At 46.3% G+C, this 16,417-nt stretch overlaps 1 protein-coding gene across 4 annotated transcripts in view; it reads right to left on the bottom strand.

Annotated features, from left to right (window-relative positions):
• Positions 1 to 364: 364 nt before the first annotated feature.
• The window catches only part of LOC133448242 (plasma membrane calcium-transporting ATPase 1-like), a 96,919-nt gene continuing 80,866 nt past the window's right edge, over positions 365 to 16,417 (bottom strand). For 2 of the 4 annotated variants that reach the window (XM_061726588.1, XM_061726591.1), the window contains 5 exons: positions 15,553 to 15,764; positions 12,158 to 12,265; positions 7,689 to 7,871; positions 6,041 to 6,245; positions 2,469 to 2,607 (listed from right to left, as the gene is read on the bottom strand). In XM_061726588.1, coding sequence (XP_061582572.1) covers positions 2,603 to 2,607; positions 6,041 to 6,245; positions 7,689 to 7,871; positions 12,158 to 12,265; positions 15,553 to 15,764 — 713 coding nt within the window. In that variant the 3' untranslated portion in view covers positions 2,469 to 2,602. Of the gene's footprint in view, positions 2,608 to 6,040; positions 6,246 to 7,688; positions 7,872 to 12,157; positions 12,266 to 15,552; positions 15,765 to 16,417 lie in introns of all 4 variants that reach the window. The other 2 variants (XM_061726587.1, XM_061726590.1) reach the window with 1 other exon arrangement.

The raw sequence follows: 16,417 nt of genomic DNA, 5'->3' as shown, positions 1-16,417 counted from the left end.
ATTTTATACCAGTTCAAACCTGGTCCAGACCAGTTCAAACCAGTTTAAAGTGGTCCACACCAGTTTAAACCAGTTCAAAACATGGTCAAGACCAGTTCAAACCTGGTCCAGACCTGTTTAGACCAGTTTAAAAGTGGTTCAGCCCTTTTTGGTTGAAATCTCTTTGTGTTTCTGTCCCGCTCTGTTCCATCACGGAGCAGGACCGTTTAGAGGCGGGGCTTCTGCTCACATCTCCAGGGAGGCGGGGCTTACAGGGAGGCGGGGCCTGTAGCGGGACCCGAGCTCGGACTCTCCTCCAGCTGAGAGTCGGTTCTCATCCGAGGACAGAAACCGGTCAGAAGCTCCAAAGTACAACAAACCCAAATGATAAATAATCAAACTCCCATTTAATGTTTGACACAGTTTCTGCATTCGAACTGCATTTGCTGCCCAATGTAGTCGGATCAATCACATGTGGCGCGGCACAATAAAGTAATCGCACGTCTTCGGGGGGGCAGGAGAGGGGGGGTGGGGGCGCTAGGTGGCCAACAGGAAGTAAAGCGTAGCTGCAGGTTTCCGAGCCCAACATCAGGTTACCATGACGACACACGTGGCATAAATATCAGAGCTGTAAAAAGAGTCCACGGCAGATTCTCCTCATTCACGTACGGCACCGTCACCACGCTGCAGCCTCACACTTAGATTCATATATCTCCAAAATATTAAAAAGTACTTAATATAAAAATACAGAAGAATCGTAAAAAAATGAGCAAAACATTGAATTTTATATGAAAACCATGCAAGAGAGATCCTCCACGTAGTCGGAACCGCGGGGGGGGAAAGAAAGGGATGAGGGGAGGCGGATCAGAGGAGCGGGCCGGGCCGGCGGCGCGCTAGCGGCTAGCCGGGGGCGGGCGACCGGCAAATTAGTAGCGGGCCAGCGACGGGCCAAGGGCAGGCGACCAGCGTGCTAATGGCAAGCTAGTAGCGGGCCAGCGACGAGCCAAGGGCAGGCGACTGACGTGCTAGCGGCAAGCTAGTAGCGGGCCAGCGACGGGCCGAGGGCTAGCCGGGGGCGGGCCAAGGGGGGTCGACCGGCGTGCTAACGGCAAGCTTGTGGCGGGCCAGCGACCGGCCGAGTGCGAGCGACCGGCGTGCTAGCGGCTAGCCGGGGGCGGGTGACTGGCGGGCCGAGGGCGGGCGACCGGCGTGCTAACGGCAAGCTAGTGGCGGGCCGAGGGCAGGCCAGCGACGAGCCAAGGGTGGGCGACCAGCATGCTAACAGCTAGCCAGGGGCGGGCCGAGGGCAGGCAGTGGGCGACCGGCGTGCTAACGGCTAGCCAAGGGTGTGCGACCGGCGGGCCGCTCCTCATGTAAACATCGTAGAGGTTCGGGGACTCGGGTCGGCAGTGACAACAGAACTTATTTTCCTTTTGGTCGCGTCTGGAGGAAAGGGGGCGGGGTCAGCGTGGGGGGCGGGGCCTCCACGACAATGGCAGAAAACAACACCCTATAAAATATGGCTCTGAGGACGTAGAAAAAGCTTCTCAGAGGGGAGAAGATCAACTCATCGTGACGGGGGGGGCATGGCAGTAGTATCACTTCAGGCGGGTCGGCCGGCGGCTGCTGGGGGGGGAGCGAGGAAGGCTCCCCACCCCCCCCGGCGGGTCGGGGGTCCGGTCTCCTCAGACAGGAAGTGGACAGACCGACGGACCGATGCAGCCTGTTACGGGGAGACGGGGGGGCAGGAACCACGCCGCCGGGTCGGGGGGGTAAACGTTCGGTCCTTCAACATGCAACACGACGACGGAGCAGCAGACACGAGGGGGGGCAGAGGGGGGCGGTGTAGTGTCACGCTCACGAGACGTTCAGGAATCAAACCAGCAACAACATTCAGTAAAGAAACTACGGAGACGTCGACATCTAAGAGAGAGAGACTTTAAATCCTGGGGGGCGACGGGGGGGCGAAGCGTATTTACATCCGGGGGGGTGGAGCGAGGGATGGATGGAGGGATGGAGGAGGAGAGGAGGAGGGATGGAGCGAAGGATGGAGGAGGGATGGAGGAATAAGAGATGGAGGGAGGGATGGAGGTTTGGAGAAGAGGGAGGGATGGAGGGATGGAGGAGGAATGAAGAGGAGGAGGATAGAGGAGGGAAGGAGGAGCTGCTGTCAGTCCTTCAGAAGCTTCTCAGGAACATCAAGTTAAAATAAAGTGGTGGGGCTGATGGAGGGATGATGGAGGGGTGGAGGTGACTCAGGCAGGACCTCCGTCAGCTGATGGGGGTGATGGAGGGGTGATGGAGGGGTGATGGTGGGGGGGTGATGGGGGGTGATGGGTGAGCAGTCTGCCCCATCCCTCCCTCCTCCCCGACAGTCGGTGGTGATGGAGCTCAGATGGATGACTGGGCGGCGAGGGGGAGGGAGCAGGGCGGCTCCTCGGGGGGGTCGGCCCCCCCGTCCTGGGGGGCGTCGGCCCCCTCCTCGTCCCCCCCCTCGTCCAGGCCCATGGCCTCCTCCTCCGACTGCGGCACGTACTCGGGGTGGACGGTGAAGTTGTGGATGGAGCTGCGGGACTGAGGAGACTCCAGCTCGAACAGGGAGCTCCGGAAGGCCTTCACCACCTTAATCTGCAAGAGAGAGGGGGGGACATGGTGAGGGGGGGTGAGACAGGTGAGACGTGTGAGAGGGGGGAGGAGGGGCCCCCCGACCCCCCCACTCTCACCCAGGGGGCAGCAGCAGGGGCTGATGGGAGGCTGGACCACAACACACCACAGGGGGCACAACACATCACACCTCATGCAACAACAAACCAATGGACCTACTTTAGACGTTGCAACGACAACGCATCAGAAACCCCCTCACGGGGCCCTTTCCAAACTGTCACTAGGTAGTTTATAGTAGGGGGTCGCCGAGCTGAAGGGGGCCCCGAGAGCTGAGAGGGGCCCCGAACTGACGGCTGACGTCAACAACAAAATAATGGATCTACTTTAGACGCTGCAACGACAACGCATCAGAAACTCTCTCTTCCGGCTCTCGGTGAAGGCGGACGCTTTTCTGCTCCTCTCCCTTATCTATCTGCCCTGCTACTGCTTTTTGTCCTGTCTCGTCTTCAGAGTCTCTTCTTTTCATTCCTCCGAAACTCTACAATCATGGAATGGATTAACTGGTCTCTCAGCACAATTGACCAAATTTTTGCGACGAGAAGTCAGGGGGTAAGGGAGCCCTCCTGCCCCGATGGGACATTTTTTGCTGGATACACAATGGATTCCTGGAAACATTGGAAACCGTTGTGCTTGGCGATCCTGTCTGTCGAGGACGTTGAAGATGCCTTCATAATTTGATATATGATAGCAGGATTTCTTATAATTGGAGTGGGGGGATTCCTGGTCTACCGACAAATGCGTAAGTCGTCGACAGCTGCTTTGGCCCTCTCCGAGCTGCCGGACGTGGCTGAAGGGAAAAGTGCTGCGACTAACACTCTGACTTTAACGCTGGGGGAGAAAAGCCGCAAGCTGGATGCGTGTTTTTTTGCACATTCTCACTGTGTACTTATACACAGTGTGAAGATGCCTTTTTTTCCCTCCTCCCTCCCTCCCCCACCCCCAATGTCACCCTTTCTCTGCTTTGTTCCGGTTTCCGGGTGCTGCTCGTTGTGGTCGACCGGCCGGCAGCTGAGCGGATTTACTGTACTTGTATTGCTGCTTAGTTGTCCTGAATTGCCCCTCAGGGATGAATAAAGTTTCTCTGAATCAGAAACCCCCCTCACGGGGCCCTTTCCAAGCTGTCACTAGCTAGTTGATAGTAGGGGGTCCCCGAGCTGAAGGGGGGCCCCGAGAGCTGAGAGGGCCCCCCTAGAGCTGGGGGAGGGGCCCAAGCTGAAGGAACTCCCAAGGGACGGTCAACAACAAACTAATGGACCTACTTTAGATGTTGCAACGACAACGCATCAGAAACCCCCCTCAAGGGGCCCTTTCCAACCTCGCACTGGCTAGTTGATAGAAGGGGGCCCCGAACTGACGGCTGACGTCAACAACAAAATAATGGACCTACTTTGGACGCTGCAACGACAACGCATCAGAAACCCCCCTCACGGGGCCCTTTCCAGGTTGTCCCTGGCTAGTTGATAGTATGGGGGTTGATATCGCTCCATATCAGCGACACAACTCGAAACCCCCCTAGACACTGCAACGACCGTCAGGGCCCCATTACTAGCCAGCATCAATAGTGATTCACTATTTGAAAAAATGAAGCGAACATATCCCTCTGGGGACAAGAAAAGAAGAAAAACAAGAAGAGGATGAAAAGAAAAAAGGGGAAGGTGGTAAGAATGTGTCATTTGTGTTACGTCCTAGAAAGCTGTGCTGCTAGCTAGCCTGTCACTTTATCATCCACCAAGTTTACTCACATCAAAGTCGTGTAAAGTGATTTCAGCTATTTTTCTTCTAAACATATTAGTGGCCACACAATAAGTTAGTGTGTATGTAAAGTTTGCATTAAGGTAGTTATGTTATTTATTATTTATGTTAATTGACCCTTTGTCAGCCTTTTGATTGGTCCCCAACTGACCAATCAGAAACATCATCATCCTATTTTGCATTTTTCAAACAAAAAACATATTTGAACCATTTTTCAGACAATAAAATAACATTTGAACCATTTTTCAGACAAAATAACTGAAAAAATCTGAAAAATGGCTCAAATATGTTATTTTGTTACTTGACAAATTTAAAATATGTTTATGTAAAATATGCTTTGTTGATGAGAAAATATATTTCTTTATTTTTCTTATATTTTATATCTACGATGTACGGGTTCACAGAGGCTCAACACGACATGCAGGAGATGATGAGATGATGAGCAGCAGGAAGCTGGACGGGCGTCTGCACGACCTCTCAGGTTCAACCCCCCCAGCAAACACAACCCTCGAGCAACGATCGCAACCTTCTCCTCGGGAACTTTCACTTCCTGTTGTCATCGTTTTTCCATCCAAATCAAAATAGAAACTAATCACCTGGAGGTTTAACAGCTGGGCAGACCTGGGGGCGTGGCCTCAGCAGGACGGGGGTTGTACTTCCTGATCTGAACACGTCAGCGTGTCGTCGGTAGATTTTTATGGAAGCGTAATTATACTGTTTATCACGTTATAACTTGAAAAGTTTATTGTTAGAACAATAAAGGATCACGTTATAACGTGAAAAGTTTGTATATTGCAATAATGTGAAATGTTTATTGTTCTTACAATAAACATTTCACGTTATAACGTGATAACTTACTGTTAGAACAATACACAATTTGTCATGTTATAACGTGAAAAGTTTATTGTTAGAACAATAAATTATCACGTTATAACGTGAAAAGTTTGTATATTGTAATAACGTAAAATGTTTATTGTAAGAACAATAAACATTTCACGTTATAAGGTGATATTTTTCACTTTATTACAATATACAAACTTATCACGTTATAACGTGAAAAGTTTATTGTTAGAACAATAAATTATCTTGTTATAACATGAAAAGTTTATCGTTAGAACAATATACTATTTATCACGTTATAACGTGAAAAGTTTATCGTTAGAACAATAAATTATCACGTTATAACGTGAAAAGTTTATCGTTAGAACAATAAACATTTCACGTTATAACGTGATTTTTTTCACGTTATTACAATATACAAACTTATCACCTTATAACGTGATAATTTATTGTTAGAACAATAAACTTTACACGATATAACGTGATTGTGGTACTGGTTTTTTTCTTTTTCATTAGCATTACGTTTCCGTAGATTTTACCAAAAATATGGATCAAATATCACTAAAGTACTGAAGTACTCAGGTGGATCCAGGTGAGTCAGACTGATGTTTCCAGCTCTTTAGTTTAAGGTGAACCTGGGGAGGTTTGGTGATGAACCTGGGGGGTTTTGGTGATGAACCTGGGGGGGTTTTGGTGGTGAACTTGGGGGGGTGCAGACGCCCGCCTAGCGAGTGATGGGGGTGGAACCAGCGGTGGGGGGTTAGCTGGTTAGCTGTTTAGCTGGTTAGCTGGCCTCCAGACTCACTGCCTGCAGCGGAGGAGCTAGCGGCGGTAGGGGGCGGAGCCCCGGCCGCGTTGGTGAGAGAAGAGGAGGAGCTAAGCCCCACGTGGGTGGGGCTGGACAGAGTTTTAGCAGTGGTGTCATTGTGCTGGCTGACGACGGACGGCTGGCGGCGCAGTGCACCGGGCACCGGGGCCGGGCCCGTCTGGAAGGTATAGACCACATCCATCTGGGGGGGACAGTTAGACTGTTAGAGGCGGAGCCAGAGACAGAGGCGGAGCCAGAGGACAGAGGACAGAGGACAGAGGCAGAGCCAGAGCCAGAGACAGCGAAAAGAGACGTCTAGAGAGGTTAGAGAAGGCAGTTAGAGTCAAAGACAAACATCAGACGGAAGCATCAGAAAAAATAGTTCTGTCTCTAATGTTCACAAAGACGGGTCACTTCACTAACCCGCCCTCAGATCAATGATCAATGACCGATCAATTATCAATGACAGATCAATGACCAATGACTAATGACAGATCAATGACCGATCAATGATCAATGGCCGATCAATGACTGATCAATGACGATCAATGACAGATCAAGGACTGAGCAATGACCGATCAATGATCAATGGCCGATCAATGATAGATCAATGACCAATGATCAATGACTGATCAATGATCAATGAAAGATCAATGGCCAATCAATGATCAATGACAGATCAATGATCAATGACTGATCAATGATCAATGACTGATCAATGATTAATTACCGATCAATGATCAATAACCAATCAATGACCGATCAATGACAGATCAATGATCAATCAATGATCAATGACAGATCAACGGCCCATCAATGACCAATCAATGATCGATAACCGATCAATGACCGATCAATGATCAATGATCAATCAGGGCCGTTTCGTCTGTGCTGAAGCGTTTGCAGTAACCTCCCAGCTAGAACCAGATCCAGCCGTTTCCACGGTTACCACCTCTGTTCTTGTTTCCTTCAGGGGTTTAAATCTTCATCAAACCGTCACTTTGTCTCAAAATCAGAAATAAAATCCTGATCTTTTACGGCGTTTCAGTAAATGTCACATCAGTGGAGCAGAAACAGACGAGGAAGACGAGGACCAAGATGAAGAAGAAGAAGAGCAGCTCAGAAGGAAACAGTCTGCTGTGATGGAGGATCCTCCAGAAACTCCGGCGGTGATGCAAGAGAAGAAGAAGGTAAAGAAGGAGGCAGGTGGGAGGGTGACGGAGAGAGAGAGAGAGACAGGTGGGGGGGTGACGGAGAGAGAGAAAGGTGGGGGGTGACGGAGAGAGAGACAGGTGGGAGGGTGACGGAGAGAGAGAGAGATACAGGTTCTGGAGTCCTGGTTCATCTTGGTTCCACAGCTTTGTGAACATTTGGCACCGACACAAACGTAGATGTAGTTCCGAGAGAAGCTTTTCCAGAGGGTTCTGATAAAGTGGCCTCTCTTCTATCTAAATCCTTCTTCAGTTTCAAACTACAACTCTGTAACGTTTGTTTCCTTCGGAAACCTCCACACAACCGCGTGACTGTCGTCGCCTTCACAGAGAACCTTTAGTGGTTTAACAAATCCAACACCGGTGATAAAGTCGGGCTTGTTTGGGGTCGACCTGATAGTTTGGGGGTTCGGTCAGGATCACGAAGGTCGTACCTGCGTCTGGATGCGGTTCAGACCTCTGAACCACAGGATCTGGCCTCTCCTCAGCTCCATCTCCGCGTGGTCGATCTCGTCCGTGTCCTCCGTCATCTCCTCGTTGTGGATCTCCTCCTTGGTGATGCCGTGGCCGGCCTCCTTCAGGAACTTCAGGTGGTGAGTGGGGACGGCCGAGATCAGCTGGGAAGACGATAAAAACCGTTAGGTTAGCACTGGAACAGGTCTATGTCCACTGGTCTCACTCCAACTCTACATCTAAGGCCACGTTTCCACGTAGCCGGGTATTTACAAAAACTGATATTTCCCCCTCTACGTTTTGAAAAATTCCATCATTTCCACAAACTCGCATAAATGCACTGTTAAGGTGCTATGAGCAGCTAAACCTACAGGGGGCAGTGCAGAGTGCAAAATATGGGGGGTTTCGGACCCCCCCGATTAACCCTTGAGCCCCCCTGAAGGACTCAAAAGCCAAATTTAGGGGGGGGTCTCAATGTTGTCAAAAAAATAAATAAATTAGGCTATATAATATAATATGATAATTTGATTGTCACTAATGATCAATTAAATATGTTTAAGAGATCGCCATATCAAGTATTCACAATTCAAAACTTTTATTGGTTTAACACAAGTCCTGCACCTTTATGTATGCAAATTAGCCATGTGCGCCAGCACAGCGCAATGACCAGGCCGGCTGGTTGAGATGCCACAATAACATGGCTAAGCGGAAGCTAACTCAGAGTGTGTCACTTGCACACTTTGGGTTCACATCAAAAAAGGTGTGAGTGTGAGCCAGAGATGAGGAGAGAGACGATGTCACAACAGGGTACCGTTCCTCTCCCCCCTCTGGTGAAGGAAGTGAAGTCGAGGACGAGTGCTCCGGGGCAGATGCTACTGCGCCCCCGCTGCAGCAGTGACTTGCTTTAACTTAAGGTAAGAGGCCAGCCTGCTTAATATGGCCTGAACCCACCTGAGAGCTAATGTTTTTTTTAAATTATTGTTATTATTATTTTGCATTATGGCCTGTTATGAGTGTGATTTGTGAATGTGTTCACACAGCTGTGTTAAAACATAATTTCCTGGATGGTTACATAACGTTAAATAATCAGTCATCATTGTGCAGGCTGAGGACCCGAATATGTATGGGTATTTCGCACACTGGGGCAGTGTAACGAGAAGATAAAGTCATGCTAGCCAATCAGAATCCTGGAAAAAAACGTCAACAAATGACAGGAGTAACTTCCAGTTACTTCCAAGTCTTTCGTTTGGAGTGACATAGAAGTGGAGTTACTTTTAAGTGTGACGTTAGAATATAAAACAGGTAAAATACAAGAAAATATTGACGGTGGCCAAACTAATTGTAAACACAGGTCGCACTCATGACGCTGGTGACGTTTCTGTCTCATAATGTGACGTTCTGAAGCCTAAATGTCCGTTTCTCTCTGTTTACAAGCAAACGTGAAGATGGAGTTTTTGAAAATCTCCACTTTGGCCGGAGTTTTCAGAAATGATGGTTTTTGGAGACTTTGAGCTTCGTTTTCATGTAAACGAACGGCCAAAACGCATGAAAACACCACCGTTTTTGCTACGTGGAAACGGGGCCTGAGAAAAAGTTGCACGAAGTTTAGGGGGTGTTGAGCCGCATTTTGTTATAAAGCCGCATTTTGTAATAAACTGCCGCATTTTGTAATAAACTACCCCAACGCATTTTGTAATAACTATTGCCGCATTATGTAATAAGTTATTACATTTTGAGAAGATTATTATAAAAAGCACTTGCAACTTTTTTATTCTCTAGAAAATGTAATAACATGGTGCATTATGTAATAACAATTCTAAAGCATAGTTTATTTGTTTTTTATTGGCCTATATAATTCCAAACTTCAAATAGGCAACTAAAGTTATATTTTGAGTTTTACACAGTACATAGATTTATTGGGCTACATAACTCAGAGGGAAATTGCATAAAAAACAACAAAAGTCACTTGTATAAATTAATTGTTAAACAAACAACAATAATAGGTATTATTACATAAGGCACCATGTTATTACATTTCCAAGAAAATAAAAAAGTTGCAAGTGCATTTTATAATAATTTTCTCGAAATGCAATCTGTAGAGGACCTGCAGGTCTGGATCTGGACCCTAGTGGTCTGTAGAGGACCTGCAGGTCTGGATCTGGACCCTAATGGTCTGTAAAGGACCTGCAGGTCTGGATCTGGACCCTAGTGGTCTGTAGAGGACCTGCAGGTCTGGATCTGGACCCTAGTGGTCTGTAGAGGACCTGCAGGTCTGGATCTGGACCCTAGTGGTCTGTAGAGGACCTGCAGGTCTGGATCTGGACCCTAGTGGTCTGTAGAGGACCTGCAGGTCTGGATCTGGACCCTAGTGGTCTGTAGAGGACCTGCAGGTCTGGATCTGGACCCTAGTGGTCTGTAGAGGACCTGCAGATCTGGACCCTAGTGGTCTGTAGAGGAACCGTAGATTCTCTTATTTCCTTGTGAGCTTCAACTGGAATGTTGCTCAGCTCAGACTCTTTAAACCATCAGAACCAACTCGGTTATTTAATAACATTCATTTTTATTACATTTACAACGTTTGTGAAATCTCCACAGAAGCTTCCGTTTATTTTTAACACTATTAGTAAAAAATCCTGAGATAAGAAAGCGATAAATCACTTTGATCTAATTTCCACGCGTTTAACTTCAGAGAATAATTATTTGATGTCGTTAAGGAATTTGTCCGTATTTCACGGCCCTGACGTCGTGGTTTCTTCCTCGTGACGGCGCAAACAGCAAACAGCTGCTGCTCGTAAACAGGCGCTGAACTGCTGTCATGTGTGCACCTCGTTACCTTCTGCTCGTTCTGCTATCAGGCACCACTACTATGGAACCAACTTCCAATCTGGGTTAAGGAGGCGGACACCACCTCCACCTTTAAAACTAAACTTAAAACATTTCTGTTTAGTAAAGCCTATAGTTTAGTAAAGACCCCCCCCCCTTTTCTCTTCTCTTTTTTCTTAGTGCAGCATCCTCTGCCGGTGGCGAAGAGCATCTCTGAATGCAAAACACCGGATCCTGCAGCGTGGGAGTGAGAGGGGCAGGGTAACGGCCCCTTTTGGGCGGGGGAGAAGGTTCGTCCCTCCAGACTCCTCTCCCTGGCCCTGCCCCTTTTCAACCTTTCCCCGACCCTGCACCCCAACCTGGGACTTGCTGATTGGGGAGCTGCGTGCTGGCCTGCGGTCCTCACCCCCGGTCATCCCGTTGCTGCTTCCACCTGCCTGCTGTGCTGTTGCCGTCCCTGACCCACCAGTCTGGCCCTCGACAGGAGGGTCCCCCCTTACGAGCCTGGTCCTGCTCAAGGTTTCTTCCCTCCTAAAGGGGAGTTTTCCTTGCCACTGTTTGGCTTACGGTTTTTCTCCCACTAGGGGAGTTTTTACCTGCCATTATTTATGTAATAACTGCTCGGGGGTTTATGTTCTGGGTCTCTGGAAAGCGTCTAGAGACAACTTTTGTTGTATTAGACGCTATATAAATAAAATTTAATTGAATTGAATTGAGTTACCACGGCGATGGACATGATGGCAACGTGTCTCTTTTACTCCTTTTCCACCAAACCGGTTCCAGTGCTGGTTCTGGTTCACAACTTGGGAACCAGCTGAGAAGTTAAGAGCTAAGAGTGCTAAGAGAAGCCACACCAGTTACGTCTCTGCAAACGTCAGTTACGTCTCTGCTAACGTCAGTTACGTCTCTGCAAACGTTAGTTACGTCTCTGCTAACGTCAGTTACGTCTCTGCAAACGTTAGTTACGTCTCTGCTAACGTCAGTTACGTCTCTGCTAACGTCAGTTACGCCTCTGCAAACGTCAGTTACGTCTCTGCAAACGTCAGTTACGTCTCTGCTAACGTCGGTTACGTCTCTGCAAACGTCAGTTACGCCTCTGCAAACGTCAGTTACGTCTCTGCAAACGTCAGTTACGTCTCTGCTAACGTCAGTTACGTCTCTGCTAACGTCAGTTACGTCTCTAACGTCAGTTACGTCTCTGCAAACGTCAGTTACGTCTCTGCTAACGTCGGTTACGTCTCTGTAAACGTCATTACGTCTCTGCAAACGTCAGTTACGTCTCTGCTAACGTCAGTTACGTCTCTGCAAACGTCAGTTACGTCTCTGCTAACGTCGGTTACGTCTCTGTAAACGTCATTACGTCTCTGCAAACGTCAGTTACGTCTCTGCAAACGTCAGTTACGTCTCTGCTAACGTCAGTTACGTCTTTGCTAACGTCAGTTACGTCTCTGCGTTAGCGTGAAAGTTGCAGCAACAACCAGGTATCTGCTCTAACAGGACTTGGTCCTCGTAGCTCCTCCGTGGACACATCTATAAAAGACAGGTTGTCCTACTTTGGAACCGGTTCTTCTGGACCTGCAAAGACTTGGTGCTACCTTGGGGATAGCAGCACCTGAGCGGGTCTCACCTGTCCCCAGAGCAGCTCCCCGACGCCGATGAAGACGCACCACAGCCACTGGTCGATGGTGAGAGCCGTGCAGGAGAAGGGCTTCCCCCCGAACTGGACGATGACGATCTGAGGAGGAAAAAAAACGTATTGTTACTCACACTGAGTGGCAAAACATCAGCAAAAACAGCTGCAACTAGTGGAGAAGACGGGATAACAGCTGATTATCAGATCAAATTAGCATCAGTTGGACTTGACAGTGACCCGTACCAAGAACCAGTGGTCCATGGACATTAATATTTGGTACAGTTACCAAGAACCAGTGGTCCATGGACATTAATATTTGGTACAGTTACCAAGAACCAGTGGTCCATGGACATTAATATTTGGTACAGTTACCAAGAACCAGTGGTCCATGGACATTAATATTTGGTACAGTTACCAAGAACCAGTGGTCCATGGACATTAATATTTGGTACAGTTACCAAGAACCAGTGGTCCATGGACATTAATATTTGGTACAGTTACCAAGAACCAGTGAAAATGTACTTGAAACAGGTGAAAATTGTCAAATAAGTTATTTTTCTGGTGTTATTTTTCTGGTGATGATTCTAAATGTTGAAATAGCAGTAAAACCACATTCATTGATTAAATGACATAAGGGATGGAAAGGAGGGATGGCAGTTTTACAGGGGGGATGATTTGGACCATTTTTATTTCAGGGGGGATGATTTGGACCGTTTTTATTTCAGGGGGGATGATTTTGACCGTTTTTATTTCAGGGGGGATGATTTGGAACGTTTTTATTTCAGGGGGGGTGCCATCCTCCCTCACCCCCCCCCCTCAACTCCAGTACTGGTTCTGGTTCGCCACATTCATGTCTGAAATCTTTAAAACTCCTACAGAATAAACACAACCATCTTGGCTCTGTTTGCCCCCCCCTACAGCCTCTTACCTCTAGTATACAGAATGTCTTGCCCTCACCCGCGTTATACTCCTTAAATGGAAACACTCTCAACCTCCATCCCATAGTAGGAGGGTGGGAGAAGTTTTACTGCTCACGAGTCTTCAAGAGCTCAGATTTTCCCTCGGTGGCTCCTTAAGGACCTGGAGACGCCTGTTAACCAGTGCTGTTTCTGTCAGTCTGTTTTAGTTCGAGTCGAGTCTTTGGGTCCAGGTATCATTTTAGTTTTTATTAGTTTATTATTCATTCTCCTTTTACACTGCAAAAACTCAAAATCTTAACAAGAATATTTGTCTTATTTCTAGTTAAAATGTTTCATTTTTAGTAAAAAAAAATCTCATTACACTTAAAACAAGACTCATCACTGGAAAAAACAACAATTTTCACCTGTTTCAAGTAGATTTTCACTTGAAATAAGTAGAAAAATCTGCCAGTGGAACAGGATTTTTTTGCTTGTAATGAGAAGATAAATCTTGTCCCACTGGCAGATTTTTCTACTTATTTCAAATGAAAATGTACTTGAAACAGGTGAAAATTGTCAAATAAAAAGTTAATTTTCTGGTAATGACTCTTGTTTTTGGTGTAATGAGATTTTTTGAGAAAAAATTAGACATTTTAACTAGAAATAAGATTTTGAGTTTTTGCAGTGTAGTCGTGTCAAGTTTCAGTCGACTAAAAGTCTGAGCATTTTACTCTTATTTTAGTCAGAATTGTCCATTTTAATCTAGTTTTAGTCAAATATTGTATTTAGCCAAACCCATTTTACAATTCAAACAAGGTTATCTTATTATTATATTATTGTTACCTTATAGACTCAAGAATACATTCATTCCAGATACAGAAGACTCTCATATTTATACATATTTATTTTTTGACATTTCTCCTCGTATTTTTCTTTTTCCACGACACATTGGGTTTTCTTTTCTCCATCCAAAGATGTTCTCCTCTGCATTTTAGCAGAGTTTTTATTTTGTAATCTACATTTTAGTCTGGTTTTTATTCCTCTACGATACTGCATTATTTTCATTTTCATTTAATTTCATTTTATTCTTTATTTCATTAAAAAAAAAAACAATTCAATACAAATACAAATGTTCCTAACTTATGAATGAAAAGGGAGCAGAAAGAAGAAGAATCTTATCTGATCTGCCCCTTTCACAAATAACATCAATTAAAAATAATAATAAAAAAAAAACAACTAAGTGAATAAAAACAACTAAAATAAAATTAAAATAACATAATAAATAATAAAATAACCACCGCCTAGGGGTATGTCAATCAAACTCAACATTTTTCGTTATATTTCCTTAACATACAGGCTTTAATTGTTCTTTTGAATGTAATGTTTGATTTGGATTCTTTGTTTTCTTTATTCAGATTGTTCCATAAACTGATTCCTTTCACAGAAACACAACGTTCCATCAATTTTGTCCTGCATCTTGGTTTGGCTTGATTATATATTTAATTATCGTTATCGTCACATGACCAGCATTTTCGTTGCATCTCAATTTCCTCAGGTGATAAAAGTTCGTTGACAACGATATTTAGTCATAATTTTGGTTGAAGAAAGAAACTTAATCCTAACGAGTTTTGAATATGAATCTTTAAGAAACACCAGGACAACCGTAGTCCCACAGGGACCAGTTCTGGGGCTCCAGGACAACCGTAGTCCCACAGGGACCAGTTCTGGGGCTCCAGGACAACCGTAGTCCCACAGGGACCAGTTCTGGGGCTCCAGGACAACCGTAGTCCCACAGGGACCAGTTCTGGGGCTCTGAGACAACCGTAGTCCCACAGGGACCAGTTCTGGGGCTCCAAGACAACCGTAGTCCCACAGGGACCAGTTCTGGGGCTCCAGGACAACCGTAGTCCCACAGGGACCAGTTCTGGGGCTCCAGGACAACCGTAGTCCCACAGGGACCAGTTCTGGGGCTCCAGGACAACCGTAGTCCCACAGGGACCAGTTCTGGGGCTCCAGGACAACCGTAGTCCCAGAGGGACCAGTTCTGGGACTCCAAGACAACCGTAGTCCCACAGGGACCAGTTCTGGGGCTCCAGGACAACCGTAGTCCCAGAGGGACCAGTTCTGGGGCTCCAAGACAACCTTAGTCCCACAGGGACCAGTTCTGGGGTCTCTAGTCACAGCTTATGCAGATGATTCCCAGATCTACGTTGATTAGGATCATGATGATTAGGACTCATGATTAGGATCCTTTTTTTATTTTGTAATCTACATTTTAGTCTAGTTTTTATTCTTCTACAATATAGTATAATATGTTTAATTATCGTTATCGTCACATGACCAGCATTTTCGTTGCGTCTCATTTTCCTCAGGTGATAAAGGTTCGTTGACGACGATATTTAGTCCGAATTTTCCCGCAGGGGGCGGTTTTACCCTTGGGGGGGCGGGGTCACCCTTGGGGGTGGGGCTACCCTTGGGGGGCGGGGTTACCTGCAGGGCGAAGGTCCCCAGCACCACGAAGCAGAAGATGGGGTTGCGGTAAACGGCCTCGAACACGTTCCTCTCTCCGTGGATCTTGCGGGCGTTGATCTCGTTGAACAGCTGCATCATGACGAACACGTTGAACACGATGGTGTAATGTTCCGTGGGAGGGGAGTGCAGCGGCGTGTTCCGGCCCGAGTCGATGTCAAAGATCTTCTCACCTGGGACCAGAGAGAAAACATTTACAGATAAGGACAAAAAATGACAAAAATGGATACAAATTGACAAAACTTGAGAAAAAAGGATACAAATGGACAAAAATGGAAAAAAATGGACAAAAAAGGACAAATATGGACAAAAATGGACAAAAAAGGACAAATATGGACAAAAATGGACAAAAAAATAATAAAAAATTGACAAAAAAGGAATACAAATTTACAAAAAATAACAAAAACGGACAAAAAAAGAACAAAAATTGACAAAAAAAGAAGAAAAATTGACAAAAAGGATAAAAAAGGACAAAAATTTACCAAAAAGGATGAAATTTACAAAAAATGATAAAAATTGACAAAAAAGGATAAAAATGGAAAAAAAATTACAAAACTTGACAAAAAAGGATAAAAAATGATAAAAAGGGACAAAGAAGGATAAAAATTGACAAAAATTGAATAAAAATAGACAAAAAAGAAGGAAGTGAGACCAGACGGGACAGGAAGTGAGACCAGATGGGGACAGGAAGTGAGACCAGACGGGACAGGAAGTGAGACCAGACGGGACAGGAAGTGAGACCAGAGCGGACAGGAAGTGAGACTAGACGGGACAGGAAGTGAGACCAGAGCGGACAGGAAGTGAGACCAGAGCGGACAGGAAGTGA

This window comes from Cololabis saira, chromosome 8 (genome assembly GCF_033807715.1).
Source record: "Cololabis saira isolate AMF1-May2022 chromosome 8, fColSai1.1, whole genome shotgun sequence".
NCBI classification, from domain to species: Eukaryota; Metazoa; Chordata; class Actinopteri; order Beloniformes; family Belonidae; genus Cololabis; species Cololabis saira.
This window is presented reverse-complemented; position numbering and strand designations above follow the sequence as displayed.